Here is a 27,633-nt window from a genome sequence, read left to right as displayed (position 1 = left end):
GATATGATACAACAAAGGGATCCATTTAAAGGCTAATATTCTACCATGCAATCACAATAGGAAAAATATTCCTCAATCTTTAATATAAAGTAATTTTGGTGGTATCAACTTACTAAAACAATCAGGAAACAAGGTAAGTATTAGCACATTTCCTGCCACACAGTAAGTGCTTCATAAGTATTAGCTATTAGCAGGTAGGAGACTTGGGGAAGAAGGGAGGAGACCGAAAATAAAAAGAACAAAGAGGAAGAGAAAGGGAAGGTATGTCTAGCGTGCAGTATTTTTTAGTCCTAGTTCGCACTATCACAACACACTTAATGCCCTCCTCCTATATGTGAACCAAAAACCCTCTTATCCTGTAGGAGATGCTTCTTCATTTCCAGAGTTCTTATTTAAAGAAAATGCTGTTACCACCTTTTGATAAGAAGAAAGAAAAACAGTCTCTCTACACTCATTTTTATTAAACAAATAAGTCTGGTAGTGGAACTTTTTTTATTTAATGCATAAACATATTAAGTCCCTTTATTAGAGAAATTGTACATATTGGTGAATATGGTCAATGGTCACATCTATGGGTTAATTGTTTAAAAATCAGAAACAATAATTAGGATAGATTCTATGCTCTCTCCGTTACATTGTGAAGTGTCTTGTGTAGTCATATTCTATTGTTGGAATGACAGCTTGTACAAACTTCAAGAAAATTAGAAGATACCTAAAGGTCTTTAGCTAAGGAAAACAGATTGGTAAATGGTACTATGATTTAAACTAACATTGTAGTTATCCTATTTCTCAGAAAAAATATGTAAGATAAAACCTTAAATCAAGTATATTAAAAAAATTCACTCATGCAAGTTTGTGTCTATTCAACATGAGGTTCTCTATAACTTTAAGACTGCTCGACCCACTCCCATTTAATATTTGAATGTGAAACTTCCTAATGAGTTCACAGGAGCCCAATTATTTTGATATAAAAATAAGGACAGGGGTGTTCATATTTAAGTGAGTGGGAAATGGTTCCTTTACTGTTAGTCTGCTAGGTTATGTTAGAAACAAGGCAACCTTTGCATTATTAGCACCACGTTCTAAACAATGAATCTTGGAACACTGAAAAAATAAAGTAAAATTTTTTTAAAAATTTAAAAAAAGAAAGAAAATAAGGCAGGGTAAAGAATATAAAAGCACTGAAGCAAAAGAAAAAAATTAAGCAGAAACCATCTGTAAGGACTGATTCTAAGTTAGTTTATGTACATAAACTTGGAAAACTCTGTGTTTAATAATGACTCATCAATGCCCCCAATAAACATTAAACTCTTAAGATTTCCAAGTACTGTGGAACACGGAAAAAAAATCAGGATTTTATTAGAAAGAGTCCATTGTAGCTACAGTATCTTCCAAGTTGCTACCTAGCCCCTCCACTACAGAAATGAATGCTCAAGTTATGCATCACACAGTTTCAGGAGTAAATCTGGTTTGGACCAAAAGTTCTTGGTTTCTTTTAATGTCAAATATGTCCTCTGAGGAACCCCCTTTATTAGCAATTTAGTTTATCTGTAATTCCAAGAGAGGGGTGACCCCTCACAGTCTACATCTAACACTGAGTGGCATGAACAAGCAAATGTAACATCAATCTAGCACCAAATTAATTCAAATTATTTGGCATCTAAATCACCGATTTTGGCTGCTTTTGATGAATCCATGCTATAGGTATATGTACTTCGATATCCAACAGATGATTTAGTTTCCTCTTGTCAACCACAGAGAAAGTAGGAAAATCATAGTAAGATGTGAGAAGGGTGCTTTTATCTGGAGAAAACTGTATTTTAAGAATATCTGAAATATACTTTGTGTGTTTTACTTTTTAATTAACCTATCTGTTAAACTGAATTCTTTGCTTCAGAGACCTTAGAATGACACAACCTAAGTTTACTTTTACCTGAGGGAAGCACATTTTTTGTTAACAGTTAAATTGGAAATATACTTAGGGAAAAGATACTCATGTGTTATCTTCTAAATTAGTAGGTTACTCTTCTTTCATCAATAAATTATGCCCACTGAGTTTCTTTTCCATCAAGAGCAAAGGTTTTATATTCAAATACTCTTAGCCATTGCCTCTTGGACAAACAAAAGAACTGGCAAGCTGCTGCCTAGAAAAGCACATACTGACCTGAGGCTCTGTAACGAGGCAGAGCTGACTGGTGCACACAGGGACATGTGCTAACCAACTAACAAAGCAGAAGTATCACAATGTAACATTTCCCAAATAAAGACTTGTACTAAGACTTCCATTATGAGGGGCTAAAACAAGTTATTGGTACTGTGGCACTAACACTGTACCAGTATTTCCCAAAGAGGAAAAGAAAATCCTAGGAACCAAATATAGGTAAGGATACATATGAACACCAAGTTCTCCTCCTCCTTCTGCAACAGTCTCAATGATTTTCTTCATCACCTCAGCATGCCTAAAAGCAAAAGAACAAATAACTATTATTAGCATAGATCAATTAGATCAAAATAGGAAAAGCAAGTTTTTGTGAAGAAATCTACCTTATTAGTGTCAGTGATTTAATTTTAACATAATAGTTATATTATAAAATATTTTCCTCCCAACAAGTCAGGTTGTTGAGAGTCATATACAATGTTTTATTGGAACACAGGCTAAATTTTTAAAGTCTAATCATAGTCAAAACACAACAGCACTGGTTTTCCTGTAACAGGAGTGGGAGGAGTGGGGGGAAGGGGTACCACAGCAGAAAGCCAGAGAAAGGGAAATCATGCCAGGGTATAATTGCAGAGCAAGGACTGTCTGCTCTAAGAAACAAACAAGAATCAGACCAGGAAAATTCAAAAAAGCTACATGGTGACAGCTAATCAATAAAACAAGGACATACTTAAAATGCTGTCATTTTGACTATTCAAATATTTAGCAGAGAATAAGCCAAAATTGGGTCTTAAAAAAATTTAACTTGGTTGGAGTTAAGAAGTTTATATATTTTGTCTTTGTCTTAATGCATATTATAAAATTTATCTGATTTTCTTTTCCTTTTTTTTTTAATTTGAGACAAAGAGCGCACGAAAAGCATGGGGTGGGGCAGTGAAGGAGATGAAAAGCAATTTCCCATTGAGCAGGGAGCCTAACACAGGGTTTGATCCCAGGACCCCGAGATCATGACCTGAGATGAAGGTAGACCTGACCCGAAGGTAGACGCTTAACCGACTAAGCCACCCAGGCACCATCTGATTCTATTTAGAAATAATTTTTTGGCTTTATATAAAGAAATATGTTTATCTGAAGTTTTTGCCCAATCCACAAATCTCTTCACAGTCAACCAGTGTCTTTCCTTTCCTACAGAAAAATGATATATCAAAGTAATTGCCTAAGTATATCAACTGAGAAAAAGGCAGTGCACAAAAGAATGATCTTTTAGATATATTCTGGCTTACATAATGCTGCTTCAACTTTTATGAGTATAAACTTCATGACAGAGGCAGGCAACTTAGAAGATAAGAGTAAATGTATCAGCTCCAAGAATCCAAAAACATAATCTGATGGCAAGGCCTAAAATGTACTTGAAATCTCACCTTATAGACCCCCAGCTTTTTGGCCCTATTACATTACATTGCATAACACAGTCATTTATTAACATGTTTAACATTAATTACCAGTTAAACCTCTTCTTTCTTTTCTGGACTAAAATTTACACCTGAGAGAGACATGCCTCAAAATGAGGCATGTCCTAAAACCTCAAACCACTAAAGGAGTGGGTAGAGTAAAATAAAAACCTTCTAGATAATAAAAAACTAAAACTAATGACTCTTGAATTACTTTTCAGTTAGCAATATTAACAACTCTTAACATAAAAAAAGCCAGAAAAATGAACAAGGCTTTCTATATGATAAAACTTGAGAATCAAGAGGCCGCAAAAAATGAGAAAATATTAAAGAATTTTTAAAAACTAGAATGTTGCATCAAATTAGTCAACGGAATACCAAATTTCTCATCTCAAAAATATTGTTACCAGAATTTCTCAATGTTTTGCAAAAGCTACCATTAGAAATAACAACAAATCATGGATACAGACTCCGTTTACTCATTTGGCCCTGAAAAAACACAATGATAAAAAGAAAATCCCAAATTATAAAATGCACTTGACTTAGTAGGGCTGAACATCTCTCAACTGAAGAGTAAAGGAAAAGAGAACTCTGCATACATCTCCCTTCACTAACCAATAAAAAGAGATAAATAGGTCATGGAGAAAAACACAAAGATAACTTCATACTCCACATTCACAGGTAGCTACATCACAATAGGGCAAACCCAAGTCTAAATGATGGGTATTTTTTTAATCTAAAAAACATCTTCTAAATTATTTTCAGAGCTAAAAATAGTAGTAAAATCACAAAGATCTATACTATAATTAAACACACAGAGAGAGCAAAAAAAATTCTTAATGAATTTAACTTAAATTGGTGACTTTTTCCTTTTTCTTTTATGTTTTAGCGTAAGAACATTTCTACGAAAGACAAAAGAGAACTATACTTGCTTATTACATTTCTTCTGTCAGGGCACTTTGGATTCCCAGGTAACAAATCCATGAAGTACACACAACACACAACACACAAACACACCTGCATGGGTGAACTGAACACATTGGAGGTGGTGGGAGATGAGGGTGATTTTCAATGGTCACTGTTTTCTTCACATGATCTTGACTGATGTCTTCATACATGTGTTCAACTGTTAAAGGCTGCCTTTGCTGAAACAATAAAAAAATGTTTTGAAATCACTGTTTAAAAAATTTTAGACCTAGATTTCCATGTTTAAAATATATTTATCTCCACCTCACCTATAATACAGAATTCCAGACTATTTAGAACTACCAGACTTTTGCAGGGAGAGTTTATAATACATTTATACCAGTGAAGGGAGGAGAGTGGAGGAGTCTGTACATCAACACTACCTAATGCGACTTCAGCCACCACCTAATGCAATAAAGATCCCACAAAAAAAACAAGTTCATGGCTGTCAAACATTTTATAACTTTGTATTTCATCTTTTGGGTGTATTTCGCTTTACTTTTTTGCTTCTCATTCATAGTCGTAAGAATGACGGTTAAAGCAAGTTAATTTTATTTCAGTTATCCTTTAATTCAATTAATAAATTAGTTAAAAAATGGTTTACTGTCTTAAAGAAAAAAAACACATGCCAATATGATCATTCTGTAAATGCTTTATATATCCATCAAATTTAATACCCAACAAACTTAATATAATAAATTAAGTTCAATTTCCCTTATATTTTGAAGGAGTAACCCTCAGGGACCAAGCAATAAATACTTAACAGATTATTTCTGTTTGATTCTTAGTAGTGTTATTGTCACACAGAATAATTCACAGTTTCTTCAAAGTAAGAATCAAATTCAATATTAATCATGAAATTGTAAAACAAACGACTTCTAAAATTTAAAAGGCAACAATATATACCCACAGACCTAATGATAAAGAAATTAAATCCAACAATTTGAAACATTTACATTAAAATATATTTTCTGTTTTTACCTCATCATAGCCGAACAACCATAATCGTGGTGTCTGGTAATATTTATCATAAGTGATATAAAGGTCATAAGTTCTTGTTTGCAAAATAGCATCTTCACCTCCAGCATCAGTTTTAGTTTTACAAGCTTCTACTATTTTCCTTGTGTCTAGGGTAGCCTGGCAATATAGGAAGAAATTTAAACCCATTAAAATCAGTATGAATGTGACAATTAAGAAAATATTTTTCCCACCCTATATATTTTTTTCAAAAACAAACAGAACATAAAGCCAAAGCTAAAACATTATATACTATAACCAACACAAACATATAAATAAAGGTTTATTAGAAAGATCAAGATACTATTAGGAATACTAATTCCCAAGCTTATTCACTAAATGTTAACTAAAAACTCAATTTACAAACCTCATCTGTTTCCAACAATCCACTTTCTTCATATTCTGTTTAAAAAGCAACAAAAGATTAATCAAGTTCAAGAAAATTTCCTAAACCAAGCTATATATTACTTCAGAGTATCATTCAAAATCTGGACTTTTGCTTTTGTTTTTAACTGAAGGTATCGAAAAGGTATGAGGGACCTGATTTTACACTTCCAAAGCAGCAGATTCTTTAACTGACACAGCCAGAGAAAGTTAGCTTGCCAACGCCTAATCCAAGCTACAGCCTATTAGCAATACCGAACAGCATCCTGATACTGCAGACACTCAGTGACTCCATCGCATACACAAGGCTATTTACATAATTGCATAAAATGTGCTGATTAAAATCATCATAGGCTTCCATGCTACTGAATCCAGGGGTAAATTCTCAGTTTTCATCTTAACTGATGTCTCACAGGGCCATCTGGATGATTTCGTCCCACCTTCTTTGACACTTTACTTGGCTGTTAAAATATTATATTTTCTGGCTGTGTCTCTCACCTCACAGGCTTCTTCTCCTTTACTATCTTCTATGCTCGGTTCTTCCTTAGCTCAACTTTTTAAAACTCTACAGTAGCCAAGGGCTCAGTTTCTGGACCTTGTCTTTTCTCTATCCACTTACTCCTTTGATGATTTCATCTAGTCTCAATGGCTTTAAATGCTAATAATTCCCAAATGTATCACTGGCTACACACTTGGATATTTATTTACTTAGAGCTCTAGTGGAATGACTAACATACATCGCAAATAGCACACATCCAAACTGAACTCCCAAACTCCCCCTCCAAAGCTATTCTAGCCCTATATTTTTCCTTATCTCAGTTAAGACACCTTTCCAGACACTGTCAAATATCCTTAGAGTCAGACTTGACTACTCTGTCTCTCTCATGTTACTCCCCCTCAGCAGCAAATCCTTTTGAACCTACCCTCAAAATATGTCCAGAATTTTGTTTCTCATCACTTTCAATATTACCACTTGAGCCTAAGTTATCATTTCTTGCCTAGATTATCAAAACAGCCTAACTATTGTCCCTAAACCTCTTCAATCTGTTCTCAATACAGCATTCACAGTGATTCTGTTAAAATGTTGTATGGCATTCTAAGTTCCTTTTCTATTTAGAAAAACCCTCTAATGGCTTCTCATCTCACTGCATTAAAGCCAGGGCCCAAGGTTATCTCGCTGACTCCATGCCTTACTTCTCTGCTTCTGCCCTTGCTCCTCTCTGAACACAGCATATTTATTTTTTTAAAGTAAGTTCTACACCCAATGTGGGGCCTGAAATCATGACCCTGAGTTCAAGAGTCACACACTCTACAGACTGAAACAGCCAGATGCTCCTGCTTATGGTATTTTGTATACACCACACAAGCTCCTACCTCAGGGCCTTTGCATAATTCCTTAGATATCCAAATAGCCTGTTCACTCACTTCTTGCCAGGCTTTACTTAAAACTCATGTTCTCAATTGGGTTTTTCTTGACCAACCTATTAAAATAACACTCATCCTTTCCCAAGACCTTCTGTCCCATTCCCCTCCTTTATTTTTCTCCCTAACACTTATAACCATCTAATATAGCATCTGCATTGCTTATCTAATATTTTTTCTATGTCTCCCATAACTAGAATATAATCTCCATAAGATCACATCTACCGTTTTATTTCTAGCACCAAGAACAGTACCTGATATATAGATAACTATCCTGCCCAGTGTTTATTGAACAGGGAATGAAAATTGCCTGTTGTAGTAATTGTTGTTATATCACCTGCTATACCATCAACACTGTTTTTTAAACAAAATCCCATATAAAGCAATTTTTTTCTTTAGCTCTGTCCAAGAGAAATGTAACAAAACACACTAAAAGGCTGTCAGGTATTTAAGGCAGTCCCACAGCTTGTACTCTAAAAAGAATGCTTTACTCATAGTATTCTGTCTACCCTTCACCCCAGCTCGGATAACTGTACACAATTCAGACTGATGGAATCCAGAAACTATTTGTATAAGAAGGTGGTGCTGACAATTATAAGACATTCAGGTGCAAGTGAAAATAAAAACATGTACATTTGAAGTTCAGGAGATCTGGACTGGAGGCTTAGATATGAAGTTGATCATAGAGATGGTATGTGAGGTTGCTGTGAGCAATTTGGGTTACAAGTAATTCGTTTTATTTCTTCAAAGGATGGGGAGTTTACCATAAAAATAAGGACAAAACTCTTATTAGAATTCAGGAACAGATCTACACCTAGATTTCATGAGAACTTAAAAGTAATTTAAGAAACAAAACTTAAAAGTACTTTAAAGTGCACCTAGGTGGCTCAGTTGGTTAAGTTTCTGCCTTTGGCTCTGGTCATGATCCCGGGCTTCTAGGATCTGATTGAGCCCGGAGTCCCAGTCAGGCTCCCTGCTCAGCTGGGAGCCTGCTTCTCCCTTTCCCTCAGCCTCTCCCCCTTGATTGTATTCTCTCTCCCTCTCTAACAAACAAACAAACAAACAGAAGAAAAGGTACTTTGAGTCAAGGCTACTCTGGCAATTTGGCTATGTGTCACCTCCTCATCCACAAACACTACTTGCTGCTTTGGTGCTTCAACTATACTTGGCACCATCTTCCACTTCTGCATAATAGAGAACATTTCTATCTCACCATAAATTCTATGTATTTGGTTTAAAAAAAAAATACACAATAAATGAGCAAACTTTGTTCTGCTCTGAAATAGTTTTTTTTGTTTTTTTTTTTAGATTTTTATTTGACACACAGAGAGAGATCACAAGTAGGCGGAGAGGCAGGCAGAGAGAGAGAGAGATGAGGAAGCAGGCTCCCCACTGTGTAGAGAGCCCGATGCGGGGCTTGATCCCAGGACCCTGGGATCATGACCTGAGCCGAAGGCAGAGGCTTTAACCCACTGAGCCACCCAGGCGCCCCTCTGAAATAGTTTTTAAGAATTAGCTTAAGAATCTGCATCTTCAAACTTTTAACTGCATTAAAGATTTATGCCTAAGATGTATCCCACTGGAAAGAATGCTTTCAAGGCTATGTCCTAGGTAAAGTACAACAGTCCAAGACTGCTCCGCACTAACTAAATTTAAACTAAACAAAATTCTCTGTTTAATGTTAAAATCTAGAACTCAATGGAGTACAATTCTTGTCTACTTCAATTATAAATATTCCAAAATCAACATTCTAGTATGATTAAAGAAAATCTAGAACATAAATACCTTCCATATCTGCAGCTTCTCCTTCATCTTCTTCTTCCTCCTCCTCACATATTGCTGCGCAATCTTGAAGTTTTATACTGTCCTTTGAAATAAATTATATTTAAAGTCACTTAAGTATGTCCATTAGTTCAAACACCAAACACTCATGTGTCACCACGTGTAAACCACTGAGAAAACAACAGTGGTAAAGACAGTTCTTTTCGTCAAGAAACTCCTATTCCAGTGGAGATGACAAACCCATAAAACAAATATGAAAGGTGATGTGCTAAGTGCTGTCACTGAAAAATATAAAAAATATCATAGAAGCACCAAGAATCACCTAAGCTAACAATTTAACGATTTTTGCACTTCCAAAAAATAGTATTTTTGTTTAACCAATTCATTAATATTAGGAAACTGGTTCAGAGTTATAATTTACATACATAATTTAAAGGAGAAAAAAGATACATATTTGTAAATCACACTACATTTGTAAGTTAAACTTACAAATTATTAGTAAATAGTTAAACTATTATAAGTGAAACATATTCTAATTTGTGAACAATATTTTAGGCTGAATTAAGTAAAACTATCAGACTAGTTATTATAACATGTAAGATTTCAGTTCATTTTTTAAACCATATTTGCACTACAATAAAAGAATACCAAAGACAAGCCTAATACATAATTACCATTTCACAAAATCAATTATTCAAAAAATCTGAAGTCAATGTAGTAAAGTAGAAAAATTGCACATTAGTTTCACCTAATGTACAATTTTACTTAGAGAAGACTCCATTTACCAAAAGAAACTTAAGTTGTATGTTATCATTACCACACCCAAAATGTGAAACCATAGATGATAGTATCTGGGTAATTATTAGATGAGCCAGTATCTAACAAACTAATCATTTAGGGAAATTTTAATCATGTTGATGTTATGGTGATCATACTTGAAACAGAGGAATACAGTAGATACCAACAAGAAAGATTAATACTTGGGTTTGAACAAGTATTTTAAGAAATTATAAAAAATATTGTAATTTTATATTAAATAGGAAATGACAGGAAAGACATTCAAGTTGTACATTATTCTAAGCAGTCACCCTTTAGTATGATATAAGAATGTTAAGTGGGATACCAAGTACCATATTAACCATTATTGCATTTTTCAGAAGTTCTTGAATTACCATAAACCTATCAACAAATGCTATCCACACTACTCTGCCATTTATCATTCCCAAAGTCTGAAGTATATACAATTAGCGGCTGGAGTAAACAAGATTTTCTGAAGGAGCAAGAGCCATTTTGGTGATCTCTCTTTAGTTGTTCAAATTCTCCAAAAAGTAGAATTTCAGAAAGATGAATTTTCAGGCCAATGAACTGAAATTTAATCCCTAGCAAGCATAAAATTGTACATTGAAAAAAACGAAAAACACTTGTTTTAGTTTCTAACACTTCCTGTTAAGACCCAGTTATGAATCCCAAAAGTTCCAAATGACAAAAACACACAAAAGAGAGTATCTAAAACTAGTAACTTTTGTAGTAAATGTTTCATAAGGACAAAAGAAAGTCAATTACTCTGTCCAAATATTCTATCCTCAAAGAGATCTGTTAACAAAATAATTAAGCAAAGATAAGGGTAAAGGCATTTTGTATTATTTTCAAATCACTTCAAACAAATATAAATATATAAAACAACTGCAATCATTTTCTAGTATGAATAGAAAATTTTCAAGGAGAAAAATTTCACCCAGTTACAGATTTTTATTCCCCTCCCCGTAATAAACCATACAATAAAACCTAACCGATTTAGCTTTCACTCAGTCAAAATACATTATTTTTTGGATGATGTTAAAGATTTACCTTAAAATTTTCAAAAATAAAATCATCCATTCAAAATAGCAGTAAATTAAGAAACCGTAGTACATAAACCTCAAAAGCCTCCATTTACAGAACATTTGGTACTTGTACTTAAAAATAAAAAGCTATTTCTTTTAAACTAGCCTAGGAGCCTTCCCAATTGGTGAAAATTAGTAGTTTTTACCAGTTACAATCTCAAAAAAATTTTTTTAATCAAACAACAGACTAAAAAAATAAGCACTGGGAAATAGCAGTTTTGATATAGGAAAGTGAGAGAAGAAAAAAACAACTGGAATTTTAAAAAGCTTGAAAATAATCAGTTTGAATAATAATATATATATATATATATACACAAATAATTATGTCACTGAATTTACAAATGTAACTAATTAACCAGTACCTTGCTTTCCAATGTAATCTCCTTAACTGCTTCGGTTATTCCTGCAATACCTGTTTAAAATTCAAAAACACTGAAATAAAATTGTAAACATCTTTCATTTACCAGATTCGAGAAATATATAAATGCTTAAAATTACCTAAATTCTCACAACTGCTCTGAAAAGAGGAGGCAATGTTAGTAGCATTTTATAAATGAACTCTAAAAGGAGTAAAACCAAAAGCACTTTTTAAATTGAAATAAAAAAACAGCAATGTGATATTTTACTATGAATTACATTCTACTCTATCACTCATTTATTATTCCTCATTTACTTTCCCAGTATGAGTCTCTATCCAATACATATTCATTCTCAAAGTGAACACATTAGACTAGAGGACTCATATTTATTTTTATTCAAAAACACATCAAAATTTTCTCAAGGAGATACTAATGTAATTTGTTTCAGAAATCTAGGACATCCAGAAGTAGTAATACCATATCACATTTATATGGGGTTTTCTATTTTACTGTTTCCATAGCTTATTTCAGCCTTACAAACACTATCTTTTGAGGTAATTAGTCAATCATTTCTCCCTGTGAAGAAACGAAGTCTCCAGAGATGAAATAACTTACTTGAGTCTCATAGTTAGTGAAGAAATTGGGATTCAAATCCACATGTGCTAACTTTTAGTTCAATATTCTGTTCACTGCTGCTCCTCATTAAGCAACCACCTTGAACCTACTTGTGTCAATGAAGGTGGCACTAAGCAGATGGGGGCACCACAACTCAGCTAAATAATATTTCTAACTCAAAATACATGTCACTGTTTTTAATTCGAAAATTCAACAGGATGAAATACATTAATGAAAAAAAAAAAAACCCTACATACAAAATAAGCTTTGCCCCTTTGTTAATCTTCTAAAACCTTTATATATCTGTTCAAAATCTCCAACATGAAGAATAACTCACTTTCACTAATAGAAAATGTCAAAATCCACAGCTCTAACATAAAGCTTTTACTTCACAGTTTTTCTATAAATTACTACATAATAGATCTGATTATTTCATAACAATAAAACCCAAATCTTAGCACAATGAATTGGTATTACAAATGATTCACTGAATCTAGTACATAGATAAAAACAAAATAAACCTCTTTAATCCATCCAAATATAATAATGTAATAGTATTCGACTAAACCAGACTCTTCTAAGAGTAGGAGGACATATTGGCAAAGGAAAAATAAGCTCAAATGACTCTAATGAGAGTAACATTCTCAAGTACGGTGATGATTAATTTTATGTGACCTTGGCTAGGTTATCCTGTCCCAATGCTTGGTTAAATGCCAGTCAGGATGTAGCTGTCTGGGTGTTTTTTAGATTTTAACATTTAAATTCATAGACTTCGAATAAAGTAGATTACGCTCTATAACATGGGTGGGCCTCATCCAATCAGCTGAAGGCCTTATAAGGAAACATTGAGGTGCTCAGGAAAAAGAAAGAATTCTGCTTTCAGACTGTCTTCAGACTTGAGTTGAAACAATCAATCCTCACCTGGATCTTCAGCCTGCTGGTCAGTTCATCCGGTGAATTGCATTCTTGCTAACTCCCACAATCATGTAAGCCAATTCCTCAAAATAAATCTATCTATATCTATATACCTATATCTATATACACATCCAATTTTTCTGTGTCTCTGGAGAACCATGACCAATACAAGGGCTAAGAGAAATAAAGGAAACCTATGAAAAGCAAGGATGAAGCAAAGAGAACTGAGGTGAATAAGGAACCAGGCACATGACCTTCTAAGTTAACTGGAAGCAGTGTTTTAATCAAATTACAATATAGTTTAAACTAAAATTCTAAGGATAGCTCTCCAGCAGGGCAAACATTTTTCAATTCTTGAATTTCTGTAATAGATTTTCATCAATCCAATCATAATGACGCCTACTTATTTCTGTAATGAATGCCTTTGTAAATATGCACCTAGATTTTGAGCTAGTGATTAAGAAATATAATACAACCAGACATCAGAATAAGTCATTTACTTGACACTAGAAACACAGTGCTATAACTAAGGGCTCTAGTTAGTTAGTCCACTGCCCACATCTTCCACCACAGGAAAACTAAAGCAGAGCAGCTGAACAATTTCGGAAAGGTCAAAAGATAAAAAGTCCATCTACCAGTCTCTCAGTGGCGGCAATAGGATGATTTTTTGAAATCATTTAAAAAAATTGTTCAATCTACTATTTTCTCAAGGCCTTGACATTAACACTAACCATCAAGAAACAAACAAGTTTTAAATCAAGAAGCCCAAGCCCTGAATCTGTGCCTGTATCATCACAAACACATGATAGTGTCCTTTTTTAAAAGTAGAGGGAAAACTGACCTCAGAAGGCAGTTTTTCCTGAGCAGATTACTTAGCCCTCTGACTACTGCAGTGCGTCTCAACTGACGGCAGCAATTTTGCCCTTCATGGGATATCTGGCACCGTCTGAGGGATTCCGCGTTATTACAACTGGGTGGATACTACTGGTATCTGGTGGGCAGAGCCCAGAGATGCTGCTAATCATTCTGCAATGTACAGAAAATGCTACATCAAAGAATCATGTGGCCCAAAATGTTAGTAGGGCTAAGGCTGAGAAACCTTGTTCTAGCACTACTTCTGGTATACTTTCTAGGACTTCGAGGGAGAAAACTTATTTTTTAGTATTCTCAATTTAAACTCAGGACACGTTTTCCTCATTAAAATTAAGTCATAATGGCATTTATATAACTATGGAAATTAACTATTAACTTATACTTAACTATGAACTAACATTAACTCATAGTACTTTATATATTTATATAACTATGTAAATGCAGATTAATATATGCTGCTATAGCTAAGTTAGTATAGCTAAGTTAGTATGGCTAAGTTAGTATAGCCATAGCAGCATATGCTAATGTACATTTACATAGTTATATAAACATAGTGGCAAGCTAGGTTTTTAGGACTTGAAATAAAAATTCATCTTCAGACTTACAAACAACTTCTGCAAACATACACTTACAAAAGGCTTTAATTTAGTCAATTCTTTTAACACAAATTTACTGAACAACTTCTGTACCAGATACTGTGATATATATTGAGGATACAACAGTGACTCTCTACCTAAGGATGTGGTCCTTACAATCCTCTTACAGTCATTCAACAAATAATTATTAACTACTTTAAAATGTCAGGTCCTGAGTAAAATAAACACATATAGTTCCTGTCCTAAAGCTCATCATCCAGCAACGGAATGACATGTAAATAAGGAATTCTAAAGCAAGCTATATGCATACTCAGCAATTCTGTCCTTCTTATTTTAGAAATAAAGAAAATGATACAGGTATTTTCAAATTGCTACTAAAGTAGCAGTACTAGAGAAATTTGGTATACTCCAAGGGCATTTTTTCTTTTTTTCCAATTTGTCTTCCGGCTTCTTTTCAGGTAAAAAAAAGTCTATTGGGACAACTGTGCCTTATGTATCCTTTGTTTTTGTTGTTTTTAAATCAACACTGTAATAAAAGATTAGAAAATGTTTAAAACAATTTAAACTAATATATGTATTCTATTCTCCTCTTACCTGTGTTATGATAAGTATCTACCCATCCCCCATCACCATCATCTTCTTCAATGATAGCTTCCAATTCATCTGAATATTCCATCTGTTTGCACCGCTTGTAGCATGGCACTACAAGAAAAATGACAAGTACAGTTACTAGCGCATAATTTGCTTCATATAAATCTATTAGAAAAAAGATAATTTATTCCATTTTAAGGAAATATTATATTTTACTTCTAATAAAAGTGATTAAAAAGTTGTATTTAGCCCATAGACATATTAATGATCAGGTTTATCTTTCCCTAAATAGCTTTGTCAGAACACAAGTAGAAAGCAAATTTTCTATGTATTCTTTACCCTGATGGTTTCTGAAAAACAGCAGGCTACAGCCAGAGATGATACTGTTCAATTTCAGGCTAATAAATAATAAAACCTTATTTTAATAGCTTCACTCTCAAAGCAGGAAGGGACCACCTGTCATTTTCAGAGGTGGTAGAGGTTACCTCCAGTTTGCAATGTTATGGTAAGTTTTAATATGTATTTCATAATTCATTTAAGTTTCAGGCATTTATAATGGATAAGCCAATGTAAAAATTCACTAAACTGCTACATTTTACCATCTTATACAATACTGGAGCCAAGTTTTTCATATATATGTGTCAATTAACAGGTATTATTCACGTAAGTCTAAAACTGAACAATTATAATGTAAAACCATGATAAGGTAGAGCCCAGAAATGGCTATTAACCTCTTGACTTTTTTAAAAAACAAGAAGGATATAAATGATCAATTCTAATAAGACATATGCTGTAGGAAAGAAAACTTATGTGTTATACATATTTTCCCTTTCTGTAATAGATTAGGAAAAAAATCAATGCACTTTATGTGATCTGATAGGGACTATAACAACCTTCTCAAGCTGTTTTCAAATTAACTTCATAAATGAGAAACTAGTAGCTTAAAAAACATTTTTTGTTCCTAAAGACAATCTTTCAAAGACACAATGGATAATAAATCTTTAGCTTGGAACTTTTAGCTGTCAAAGATAGTATCAGTTTCATTTTTCATGACAAATGTTTACATCTAAAGAAGATCAAAATCAAATAGCTAAAAAAGTTTATAATTATAAAGTCAACTTTTAAAAAAAGGCAACTGCAATTCCAAATTCCAAATTTGCTGGGGTCCATTCCTTCCACATCTTAAAACTAGACCTTTTTTGGCAAAAAGTAGCAACAAAAAGGAAGGAGGTAAAAATGAAATAAGGAAAAAAATACTCTAGCAATAGAACACAGAGTTTCATCAAATTTCCAAATTTCTCTATGGCTTCAATCATAAATTAAGATCAGTAAATACTAAGGTTTTGGGTGCCTGAGTGGCTCAGCTGGTTAAGCATCCAACTCTTGGTTTCAGCTCAGGTCATGATCTCAGGGTCCTGGGATTGGGCCCCACATCAGGCTCCCCGCTCAGCAGGAGTCTGCTGGAGATTCTCTCTTGTTTCTTTTGTTCTCCCTCCCTCTCTGTCTCTCTCAAATAAATCTTAAAAAAAAAAAAAAAAAAAAAAAAAAAAGCTAACTTTCTTCTGTTATTTTTTAAAAATATAACTCTGTGTAAAATTTACTAATATATGCAATATAATTCTTACCATTTTTGGTGACCAAAAATTGTTTGCCTGTTGGTAGGTATGCCTTCACTTTCAATTCTTCCCCGGTAGCCCTTTAAAAAGAGCAAAAAGCACCAAAATACAAGAACTATTTTAAAAAGCAAAGACAGAAGATATCACATGTAAATATCAAAACTACACAATCCACACTCTTGAGAAAACTGTTTTAGGACTAGTTTCAGAAGGATGCCGTTAAGTGATGTATGTTAGGGTATGGAAGAGCATAACATTGTAAGTGAAATGTACTAAGAGACTCAGAGATACCTAAGAGAATTTAGATTAAATATCAAACAAAAAAGACAGAATAATATAGAACTATTAAGCAACTATTATGTTTGCCTCTAAACAAAAAGAAAACATTGTTCCCTAGGGAGTATAATCTCAGACTTTTAATTCTCAAGTACTGCTCATCTTCAGATCAAGTGTAGTCAGAAAAATATCTGTAGGACATTACATAACAAAGTAGGTGGCTGGCAAAATCCCTGCTCCTGCCACTCGATTAAAACTGGAACAGAGAGAAAAAAGATGCTTTGAATCACAACATGATAATATTAAAAAATATGACTGAAAACAGAAAAAAAAAAAAAACCACCTTTCACTGTTTGCTAAGTATACGACTTAGAACTCTAACATGCATTATTATTTACTCCTCAGAACCCTAAGAGGTAATATTAACGTCCCCATTTTAGCTGAAAAAAGTCAGACTGCTCAAGGTCAGAAAACCGGAATATAGAAGAGCAAGTGAATCCACGGCTCCTGTTCTTACACTACAGTCTCTGTGTGTCAGAAGCAGCTACCCCATTTCTGATTTTTCATAACTACTCTAGATTATCTTACTAAGAATTTGTTCAAAGATTCTTCTGCAGGTAACCTAATGGAACTGGCCAGAAACGGAGGAGCATGTGTTATCTGTCACAAACATCTGAATAAAAATCTGCCTTATCAAAGCTTCAGTCTAAAGTTGAAACCATAGATCTGAGCACAAGATAAAGCCAGAAAAACACCTACTATCTTAGTAGCCTTCTAGACTTCTTTAGACCATTCTCAAGTGTCAAAATCAATAATGACATGGCAATGCCTGAAGTTCTGAGTGAAGAACATACAATACGGTCATGATGATACTTGTAGACATGAAACTATAACATGGAAATAACCTGTTACTAGCACAGGTTTAAAGTGAAATGTTCCTTTGGCTCCTACATTTTAGCCAGAAGTGTGGACACCGGAGTAGGGTATAGGTGAGTTCTAAATATTATCTCAACTATCACAATTCATAAAATGAAACTATCCTGTCCATATAACATATTTCTGTAACAATACTATAAATTGTACGTCTGAACTAATCAGACAAATAAGGACTATCACAAAGAAATCTGAAGAAAATGTTTATTATATTGAAGAAAATCCCAAATTAGTTCCTTTTATAAAATAGGTATTATTTTTAATTTTATATAACTATTTGACTTGAAATACATAAAAATTATAGACTAGAATGAAGACAAATATAATTTTAATAGATAATTTATAATCCAAAAAAAATCAATCACCCTTACTAAATCATCAGAGAGCTGTTATGATATTAACTCAATTTTAAATATGAAATAGAAACGCACGTAAGGAAGACAAGGGCATAAAAATAAATGAAACTGACATTTTGGTCTTTCTTGGTACATTAAGAAACAGTGTTCTGAAAGATAAAGAACTGATAAAAAGCAATAAAACTATTTTGGGTTAGGAGTCAAATACAAAAACTGAGAACAGAATAGGCCACAGATAAAAGAGAGTTCCAACTTTGGCTTAAAATAGTTTTAACTATTTCAGCTCTTTGAATATGAAGGTAAACATTATCAGTTCTAACTTCATTAAGTTTAGAACCTCTGTTCCCAAATTAAAACTATACCTTTCAACCACAACTGAAAAAGTGTCATTAAGGGAATTATAATGAAAAGAAAAAAGAATATAACAAGTTGAACTATTTATATCCAAACAAGATGATAATTCCAAAACAATTCTAGCCTAATTAAAATAGCTCTGCCAGTACTAGGATCACTTTCTCAGCCATAGTCAGGTGGTTTTTCCCTAAGTTCTTGAACGTAATGAAACAGCATTTGTTTTAAAACATCCTCTTATTATTCAGAATACTTAAAATATGTCATAAGATCTGGTAAGTTGCTTAAATTACTTTTTTTATGTTACTTTTACAATTAAAAAAGTTAGTGAAAAAACCAAAAAATGTAAAAAATCTATTACCAAGCAGATTTCCAGTTACAAACTTTAATGAGTATCATGAACCTTCCTTTACAGCCAATTCCTAAAATGGGAGCATACTTTGAACCTTATAGAAAGTCTTATGATTAAAAAAACCCAAGGCTTTGCAAAATATCTGGATTTATTAATGTTATAAAAATATTCAGCAGACATTTTAATTTGAAAAAAATGAGCTGGTCTTAAACATTATTTTTTAAAGATCCACCACAAAATTAGACCTAGACACTATAGAGAAAGGGAATACTAATAAAGGAAGTAAAGGCATTTATCTTAAAAATGTCTTTTACTCTAACAGAGCAAATCAAAATAGGTATAACAGCCAATTTGTCAGTCAGCCTTTATTTTAAGTATGCCTTTATTTTAAGTATCACGGTCACACTGCTTAACAGAAAAATCTACTAGAACAGAGTTAAATTGGTCATTCTAAAGTTCATGCCCTAATTCATTTTGCAAACTGCTGCAATTATAATGTCATACATTTTACTAATTTATATTCCTGACTCAAGATTACTTACCATTGCCATGTTGGACAGTGGTGGACTAAGTGATCCCCAGCTGCCACAAACTATTCAGGATTTAAAAGGATATAAAAGAAAAAGGAAAAAGAAAAATTGAACATCACTGAATATAAGATGATAAAATACTGAAGTGATCATCCCATGTAAGCTTGATACCCAATAATCATATAAATGCAAACAGCACCAAACCTGCTCTACCACTCTGATGGCTCTTGATTATTATTAAAACTGCAAAATTTTTTACATCTATAAAATTTAAATTTTGGAAGAAAAAAAACATTGAGTGCTATTGATTTTAAATTCAATTTTTAAATTGGATTAAATAATGCCAAAAGGATACTATATCATGAAATGAATAAAAGTAACACTGCAGGACTTAAAATTTCAAAAAAACCATTTTATGGATAAATAAGATGAAGACAGATTCCTGCTAGGGGCTGAAAACTCAATGGAGATCTTTGAGAAAATGATACAGGCCTATGATGTAAGAAGTTTATGACATCATAGTGCACATTTCTCTTTTTTTTTTTTTTAAGTTCAGATAAAGCCCATTTTGTAAGCTTTTTCACATTAACAAGAGTGACAAATGTAATGCCAAACAATGGGAAAAGTTAGAAGCAAACTGAATCCTCTAACACCTTAGACTTTCTGGGCAGGTTGAACACCGCACAAGCTTTTGTTTTTCTTCAGGAATCAAAAACAGACTCAGGAAGAAAGAGTTTAACCTTCTGAGAATTTCCATTATACACGATATACATTATACCTGATATTTCTGTAAGACAGAAATCCTGCTTATTCTCTTAAGGGTAAGTGCAGTGTCCCAATTCGGGCAATACACACACATACTTTCCCAATTACTTCTATTTTATAATAGCTCTAACTTAAATTCATGTATTGTTCGTGGTTAATTACACAGCAAAAAAAAAAAAAAAAAATACAGTATCTTTAATCTTCCAATGTTTGTCTCAGAAAAGAATGTCTATATATAATACTCTATTTTCATTTGACAGTAAAATTTTTTTTTTTAAAGATTTTATTTATTAGACACACAGAGAGAGAAATCACAAGTAGGCAGAGAGGCAGGCAGAGAGAAAGGGGGAAGCAGGCTCTCCGCTGAGCAGAGAGCCCGATGCAGGACTCGATCCCAGGACCCTGAGATCATGACCTGAGCCGAAGGCAGAGGCTTAACCCACTGAGCCACCCAGGCACCCTTGACAGTAAAATTTTATAAAGTAAGTTTTCTAAGAGTAATTTCTTTCAAGAAGATACATTAACAAGATTTAGCAGCATATTCTCAACAGCAACTTTTTGAATGTTTATGTTCTTTTATTTCAAAGAATCTTATTATTATTTAAACTAGTTAGGTAAAGACAAAAACCCAAGTGAAAACAATACTCCCTCCCTAAGTTTTAAGCACTTTAGGTCACTGTAACCAGATGCTACCTTCAACTCTGTGGTTACCAAGAACTATTTGTCACCACCAAAAAAGGAGAATTTAATTCAACAAAATGCAAGCAAAACAAAGAGTTAAAAATTTAAAAATTCTTTAACGATACTGCCTTGTCACAAGACTCTAATATTTTATTCCCTAATACCTCCAGAAGCAACTATTAAAAAAATATTAGGGGCACCTGGCTAGCTTAGATGGCAGAGCATCTAACTCATATCTTGGGGTTGTGAATTTCAGTCCCACGCTGGGTGTAGAGATTATTTTAAAAATAAATTAAAATTCCTCAAAAATAACAAAACACCAGAAGGTAAGAAAAACTCTAAAGAACATAAAATTGTGCAGATAATTAGTACTTGTGTACATCTGCCCTCATTAGCAATGTTCATTATTGCAGGTTTCACATGCTCAAATGAAACAAAACATAAGGCAGACTCAAATTTCTCAATTCTCAGTAACACTTGCAGCAGCTTTCTCTTGGTGATTAAATACAATACTGAATAACTCCAAGATAAAACCAGTTGTTAACATTTTGGTCAACAACTTTACCCTTCAAGCTATTCTACTACTAATACTCTACCTAAGTCATACGTATGTATATTAAAGTAATTTTAGTCAGGCAATTCTGTATTCGATAATGCCTACACCTCTTGTAAACACAGTACTTCCAAAGAAAACAGAGAGAGCTGGAGGATAATGGTCAGAAGCCCAGAAACAGTAAGAGAAAACAAATAAATAGATCAACTCTATCTGTTATCAAAAGCAAATTATCTCTTGTTTTCCATCCTCTGGACTCATTCTAACTCAATCTGGTAACTGTACTCTATCTCAATCCAGCATATGGGGTGGGTACCCAGTTGACCTAGTTTTGCCTTGCATTTTTTTTTAAAAGAAGGAAATTCATAAACTACTTAATGATACACATTAAGTGTTATTCATTCTATGGTTAGTAGCTGTTTTAAAACAGCATAAGTCTATCCAATGACCATAGACTTGTATCTCTAAGGTCAACCATCTATTTACCAATTAGTCATCCTCCCATAGATAAAGCCAAAGAGTACAAGAAGAAAAGCATACTTCCATCCCTGCTCCCGATTACAGATAGTTTTAAGAGCCAAATCTAAATTACACCTCTGTTTGGCAAGAAAAGTTAACAATATCAAAACTTAGTTTTAGGGGCGCCTGGGTGGCTCAGTGGGTTAAAGCCTCTGCCTTCGGCTCAGGTCGTGATCCCAGAGTCCTGGGATCGAGCCCCGCATCGGGCTCTCTGCTCACTGGGAAACCTACTTCCTCCTCTCTCTCTGCCTGCCTCTCTGCCTACTTGTGATCTCTCTGTGTCAAATAAATAAAATCTTTTAAAAAGAAAAAAAAACAACTTAGTTTTATGTGGCATTCCAGGTATTAAACTCATTGTGCCTAAGGCAGAATAGGTCCTTTAGACAATGTCTAGACAAAACCCCTCATTTTACAGACAAGGAAACATGAGGCCTGTGTCACAGCTTAGCTTTGCCCAAATCAGAAAAGAAGAAATTAAGAGAAATTGGTCTAGAAAGCAGATCTCCTATGTTCTTTCTATACCACCATGTGTCTTCACTAAAAATAAAGATATTTTTAGGTAACAGATTAATTCAGCACACCATTCTCAGAATTCACAAAGATTTGGGACTCAAGAGATTCCATCACTATTGAAAACTGAAAGATCCATTAATTTTTAGGCTTGAGGTCTTAGAATTTACAGCAACAGCCAGATCGTAAAATGTGCCCCAATTCAAAATGTTTCTTTCAAAACAGTAAGTAAAGTTCTATTGCCAATGAGTGGTATTTTTAATGAAAGTTAAAGGTGATACTTAAATAAATTCTTTGCTATTTATTAAGACTAAAAAATAAGTCTGATGCAGCCATAACTATGAGGAAACTAGAATGTAAAAAGATGTTTAGAACAGTATTTATTTCTTGAAGGATAACAGAACAAACTACTTAAAGGAAAAAGAAAGCTTTTATTATATAGATTTGGTGAACAAATGAAATGATTCCTCAAAACAAAGTTCTATGTTAAAAGTTCAATAAAACACAACTCGCCTATAAAATAGACATCAGTTTCAGCATTAAGCAGATTCAACATTACTTGGTTAGTAGAAACAGTAAAAGAATTGTGAGAAAAAAAAATCAGCATTAAGTATGTAGCAATAAAATATTTAAGCTAAATACTGAAAGAAAATTTAATACCCAAGCAATGAGCCAAAGTTTACAAATGAAAACCACAAAAACTCACGTTTGATGTAAACAGAGGAAAGACAAGAGCAAACACCATAGAGCCCATTGTATAGCCTCAATATAACACAAATATGAGTGAAGGGTAAATGACCATCAGAATCTTTTCCATTCCCTCTCCCACCTCCATTTCTAAATAAAGAGGAACTACAGAGAAATATGAGAAGTGGCAAACTGAGAGGGAAGTTACATCCTCTTATGGGAAGTAGAAATCCCTTTTAAATTGCTAATAAAGCCAAAAGAATCAAGATTAAAGTTTAAGATGTTTTCTTATAAAGAAGAAAAACCTCCCAGGAAAATATAATTATAAAATATAATAGCTTCAGAAAATATTTAACACTCACCTCTTCTGGGGTGATAACACCTGTTTCCTTAAACTTTGATTCCTAAAGAAAACAAAAAGAACAACATATTATATTCTTTCACTTTCAAATTAAAAATGTTTGTGGGCGGGACGCCTGGGTGGCTCAGTTGGTTAAGCAGCTGCCTTCGGCTCAGGTCATGATCCCAGCGTCCTGGGATCGAGTCCCACATCGGGCTCCTTGCTCATCAGGGAGCCTGCTTCTTCCTCTGCCTCTGCCTGCCATTCTGTCTGCCTGTGCTTGCTCTCTCTCCCTCTCTCTCTGAGACAAATAAATAAATAAAATCTTAAAAAAAAAAAAATGTTTGTGGGCAAGTATTTGCCTGGCACCCTTCCAGGCAAAAGAGCACATACAAAAAAAAGAATCTATCACTGGTACCTAACCCCAAAGAATATACAAGTCTAACAAAAGAAATTGACATTAAAATAATTACAATTTGATCATCGCTTTAACAGAGCAAAGCTCTTTGGAAAAACATTAAGCCATACAATGATTTTGTGAAATGACCAAATATCTTTATTTTACAGAACAGTAAAAATGTTTTAAAAATGTTGAGGGACATCTTACTATTCAGCCAACATCTTCAACATCTCATTTCAATTGAGTAACATTAGAAACCAAATCTAGAAGTCATAAATCATTTAATCCTTTCCCATTATTATCTCCAAGATATTGATACAATATTCTCTCCTCTAAAGCAAAGATGCTATTTACCAGATGTTTCTATGTAAGATTTTGTAGTAGAGGCTACAAAAATGGAAGGATTCATTGATGATTATTCATTCAACAAGTATTTACAATAACCATTATATGCCAGGCACTATTTGAAGTAATGGGGATATAGGAGCAGATAAAACAGACCAAACTCTTCCTTGTCCTCAAGGAGTTTAAACTCTAGTGGAGTGAGGAAAGCCAAATGGTAATGAAAACCACAAGGAAAAAAAATGAGGCAGCAAGGAAACTAGTCAGGGGTGGAGGAGAGAGATGGCTATTTAAATTAGGACGGTGGGGTGCCTGGATGGCTTGTTGGTTAGGTGGTCAGCTCTTGCTTTCTGCTCAGGTCATGATCTCAGGGTCCTGGGATGGAGCCACAAGGCATGGCAGGCTCCATGCTCGGGGTTGGGGTGGGGGGAGGTCTGCTTAAGGATTCTCTGTATTCCTCTCCTTCTGCTCCCCTTCTTCACACATACAGGCACTATCTCTCTAAAATAAATAATCTTAAAAAAAAAATAGGGGTGCCTGGGTGACTCAGTCGGTTAAGCGTCTAACTCTTGGTTTCAGCTCAGGTCTGATCTCAGGATCATGAAATCAAGACCTGCATTGGGCTTCACGTTGGGTGCGGAATCTGCTTGAGTTTCTTTCTCCCTCCCTCCTCCCACCTCTCTAAAACTAAAACAAAACAAAACAAAACAAAACCTAAACAAATAAATAAATAGGATGGTTAAGAAAACAAAGGTTTCACTGATAGGTGACTACTGAGCAGTGACCTTAAAATGAATAAGCCAGAAGGCTGTAAAAGAGCATTTTAGGCAGATGGTGCAGCGAATACAAAACCTGAGGCAACAGAGTATTTAATGGAGTAAAAAAGAGGTCAGACTGGCTCAAGCAAAAGTGAGCAAGGAATGAAGTAGCAGTTGAGATAAGGACCTCTACCAATGAAGTAGAGGCTTGAAGATCATGTAAGGACTTTGGTTTTTACTGTGCCATGACTTTTCTTAAATTTCTACTTGCTAAGATAAGTCATTGTTTCTTTCCAAAGGTTAGTTTTTCCTCCTTGCTACTTATGTCTAGTAGGAAACTACAAGGATTCTCTCTCTAAACAGGGATGGGCAAGGAAAGGGTCAATAATTCTGCTTTCCTTATTACTGAAAATACATACTGATAAGTATATACTGACAAGCTAACACTTTTCAGTTTGGAGAGTAAGTAAAATGATTACTCAAAACATAATCCTGTTATAAGTTCAATAAAATACAGCTGGCTAGTAAAACAGAAGTTTGTTTTTAAAGATTTTATTTATTTATTTGACACAGAGACACAAACACACACACAGTGCGTGTGCGCGCGCGTGCAAAGCAGGGGGGAGCAGCAGGGAGAGGAAGAAGCAGACTCCCTGCTGAGCAGAGAGACAAACTTGGGGCTCCATCCCAGGACCCAAGGATCAAGACCTGAGGGGAAGGCAGACACATAACTGACTGAGCCACCCATGCGCACCTAAAACATTAGCTTAATATTTAATTTGGGAACTTTTTTTTTACTCTTCTCTCTGAAACTAAAGTTTAACAATCGTGTATTATTTGAATGCTGAATATCTAGGTAGATATGTTTCTGAAAAATGACATGCAAAAAAATCATTTGATTCAAACATCAAAATTATTTTCAATTTCAAAGTTGACTAATATTAATCACAAGGAATTTCACAGTAAAAAAATATATAAGCATAGCAAGAATTGGAATTTTCATTTATAAACTTTTCTTTTTTTGTTTTAAACTTGGCCCAACAAGGTATCATTTTAAAATCAGTCTTAGAAATAAATATAAAAAAGTACACGACTAATTATTTCCCTTTGTCATGGAAAGGGAGCAAAGTAAAACTATCCACTATTCTTAGCATACTAAAATGCTTCTTATAAATAGGACCAACCATATCCAAGGATATTTCATCCCCACAGTTAAGATCTGTAAAATTTTCATTGAAAGCTGAAAAAACAAATAAAAGCACTTAAGCAAGAACTCCTTATTCATGTATTCTCATTGCTCACTTATCAGAAAGGAAAAAGTTACAATGACTAAAAACTTGAATGTACGTCTAGAAGTTTATCTCTGAAAATTAAAGTCACCGTTAAAACAGCTAATCTATTACAACTTTTACTTTAAAAACGCTGTATGATTGACAAAGCAAAACAAAACAAAACAAAAAAACCGAGTAAATATATCTAGGATAATACTGTTTATTATCCATGAAGTCCAGGATTTACTAATAGTTTTTCGGCTATTTTAAAAACTCGGAAAGGGAAGCTTTGCTGTTAGCTGGGTTCAACCATACTGACAGAGATAATGTTTGCCATTCACCTTGTTCCTCTGAAATCTAAGAGGGGACCTCAGTCACAACTTACTATTTCAAACTCCTAATTATTATAATATTATAATTATTTTTATGAGACTTTCTATGAAATTTGAAAGAAAATAGTGACATGTCATTTTAGTACCAAATTCTGATTTCGTTTTTAAAAAGGTAAGCAAAACCCTCGTTTAAAAAGTTTAAAAGACTTTCCAATGTTAAGATTTAACGTTCTGAAATCCACTTAGCGGCCGACCACCTTCCAACTTGACGTACCCAGATGCGCCGGGTTCTGACGGGTGGCGACAGCAATGCGCACACGTCGCTCAAAGTTTACCTGAGGAGCCCGAAAACCTAGAGAACAGCTGGGTAAGACCTTAGTGGGGCTGCACCCTTTTCTGTGTCCCTCCCTTACCACCTTCCTACACTTTTCCCCGCCGGAAAACACGGTGTCCCTCCCGGCGCCGGGTCCTCAATCCCTGCGGAGTTGAGCGTGTACCTGACAGCCCCTGGCAAGCCCGGCCTGGCTTACCTTGAGGACCGGGGTCAGGTACTCAGCCACTTCCAGTGCTTTTCCCTTCACCGTGTTAATCACATTCTGCATCCTGGGGCCGGAGATGCGGCCGGCCCCGCGACGCGGCGGGAAGGGCAGCCGGGGAAGGGACCAGGAGTCAGAAAAAAGCCCCGCTGCAGCCGACGCGCATCGGCACCCGGCCGGCGGCACCCGAAGGGACGGGACGCGACGGGACGGACTGGACGAGGGGGAGGGGCGGCCGGCGCCAATCGCGAGGGCAGGGCGCGCGCTGCTAGCCACCCAGGCAGTGGGCGGCGGACCGGGCCTAGGTGTCACCTGGCCGTAAGAGAGGACAGCAGGGACCAGGCGAGAGTTAGGGGGGAGAGGCGGGCGCACGCGCACCCCTCTCCTTCTCGGGAGCTGTCTTCTCCCCCAGGCTTCACTCGCGCCCCTTCCGGCTTCCCCTTCTCCCTCTCGCCGTACCACCGCCGCCACCTGGGCCTCACGTGACTCAGGACTCTCCCGACACGTGACGCG

The 27,633-nt window shown here is 34.8% G+C and overlaps 1 protein-coding gene across 3 annotated transcripts; it reads right to left on the bottom strand.

The window, feature by feature from the left end:
- Positions 1-473: 473 nt before the first annotated feature.
- On the bottom strand, positions 474-27,575 carry LOC111147729 (autophagy related 3). Of its 3 annotated transcripts, none has more exons than XM_022503960.1 (12): positions 27,115-27,571; positions 23,504-23,545; positions 19,439-19,488; positions 16,638-16,708; positions 15,016-15,123; positions 11,426-11,475; positions 9,184-9,265; positions 5,960-5,994; positions 5,557-5,712; positions 4,627-4,754; positions 2,391-2,459; positions 474-712 (listed from the first exon to the last, which is right to left on the bottom strand). In XM_022503960.1, exons 1-12 carry the CDS (start codon positions 27,184-27,186, stop codon positions 631-633), a joined length of 945 nt encoding a protein of 314 aa, XP_022359668.1. In that variant the 5' UTR covers positions 27,187-27,571; the 3' UTR covers positions 474-630. The 3 variants fall into 3 exon arrangements, with proteins under 3 accessions (XP_022359668.1, XP_022359671.1, XP_022359660.1); XM_022503963.1 differs by lacking the exon at positions 27,115-27,571 and adding an exon at positions 25,226-25,314; XM_022503952.1 differs by lacking the exon at positions 474-712 and having other exon boundaries at positions 1,181-2,459; positions 27,115-27,575.
- Between the last annotated feature and the right edge of the window lie 58 nt (positions 27,576-27,633).

Source organism: Enhydra lutris, unplaced genomic scaffold, assembly GCF_002288905.1.
Source record: "Enhydra lutris kenyoni isolate GAN:26980312 unplaced genomic scaffold, ASM228890v2 scaffoldscaffold2, whole genome shotgun sequence".
NCBI lineage: Eukaryota > Metazoa > Chordata > Mammalia > Carnivora > Mustelidae > Enhydra > Enhydra lutris.
The sequence above is the reverse complement of the archived record's forward strand: the minus strand, read 5'-3'. Positions and strand labels throughout refer to the sequence as shown.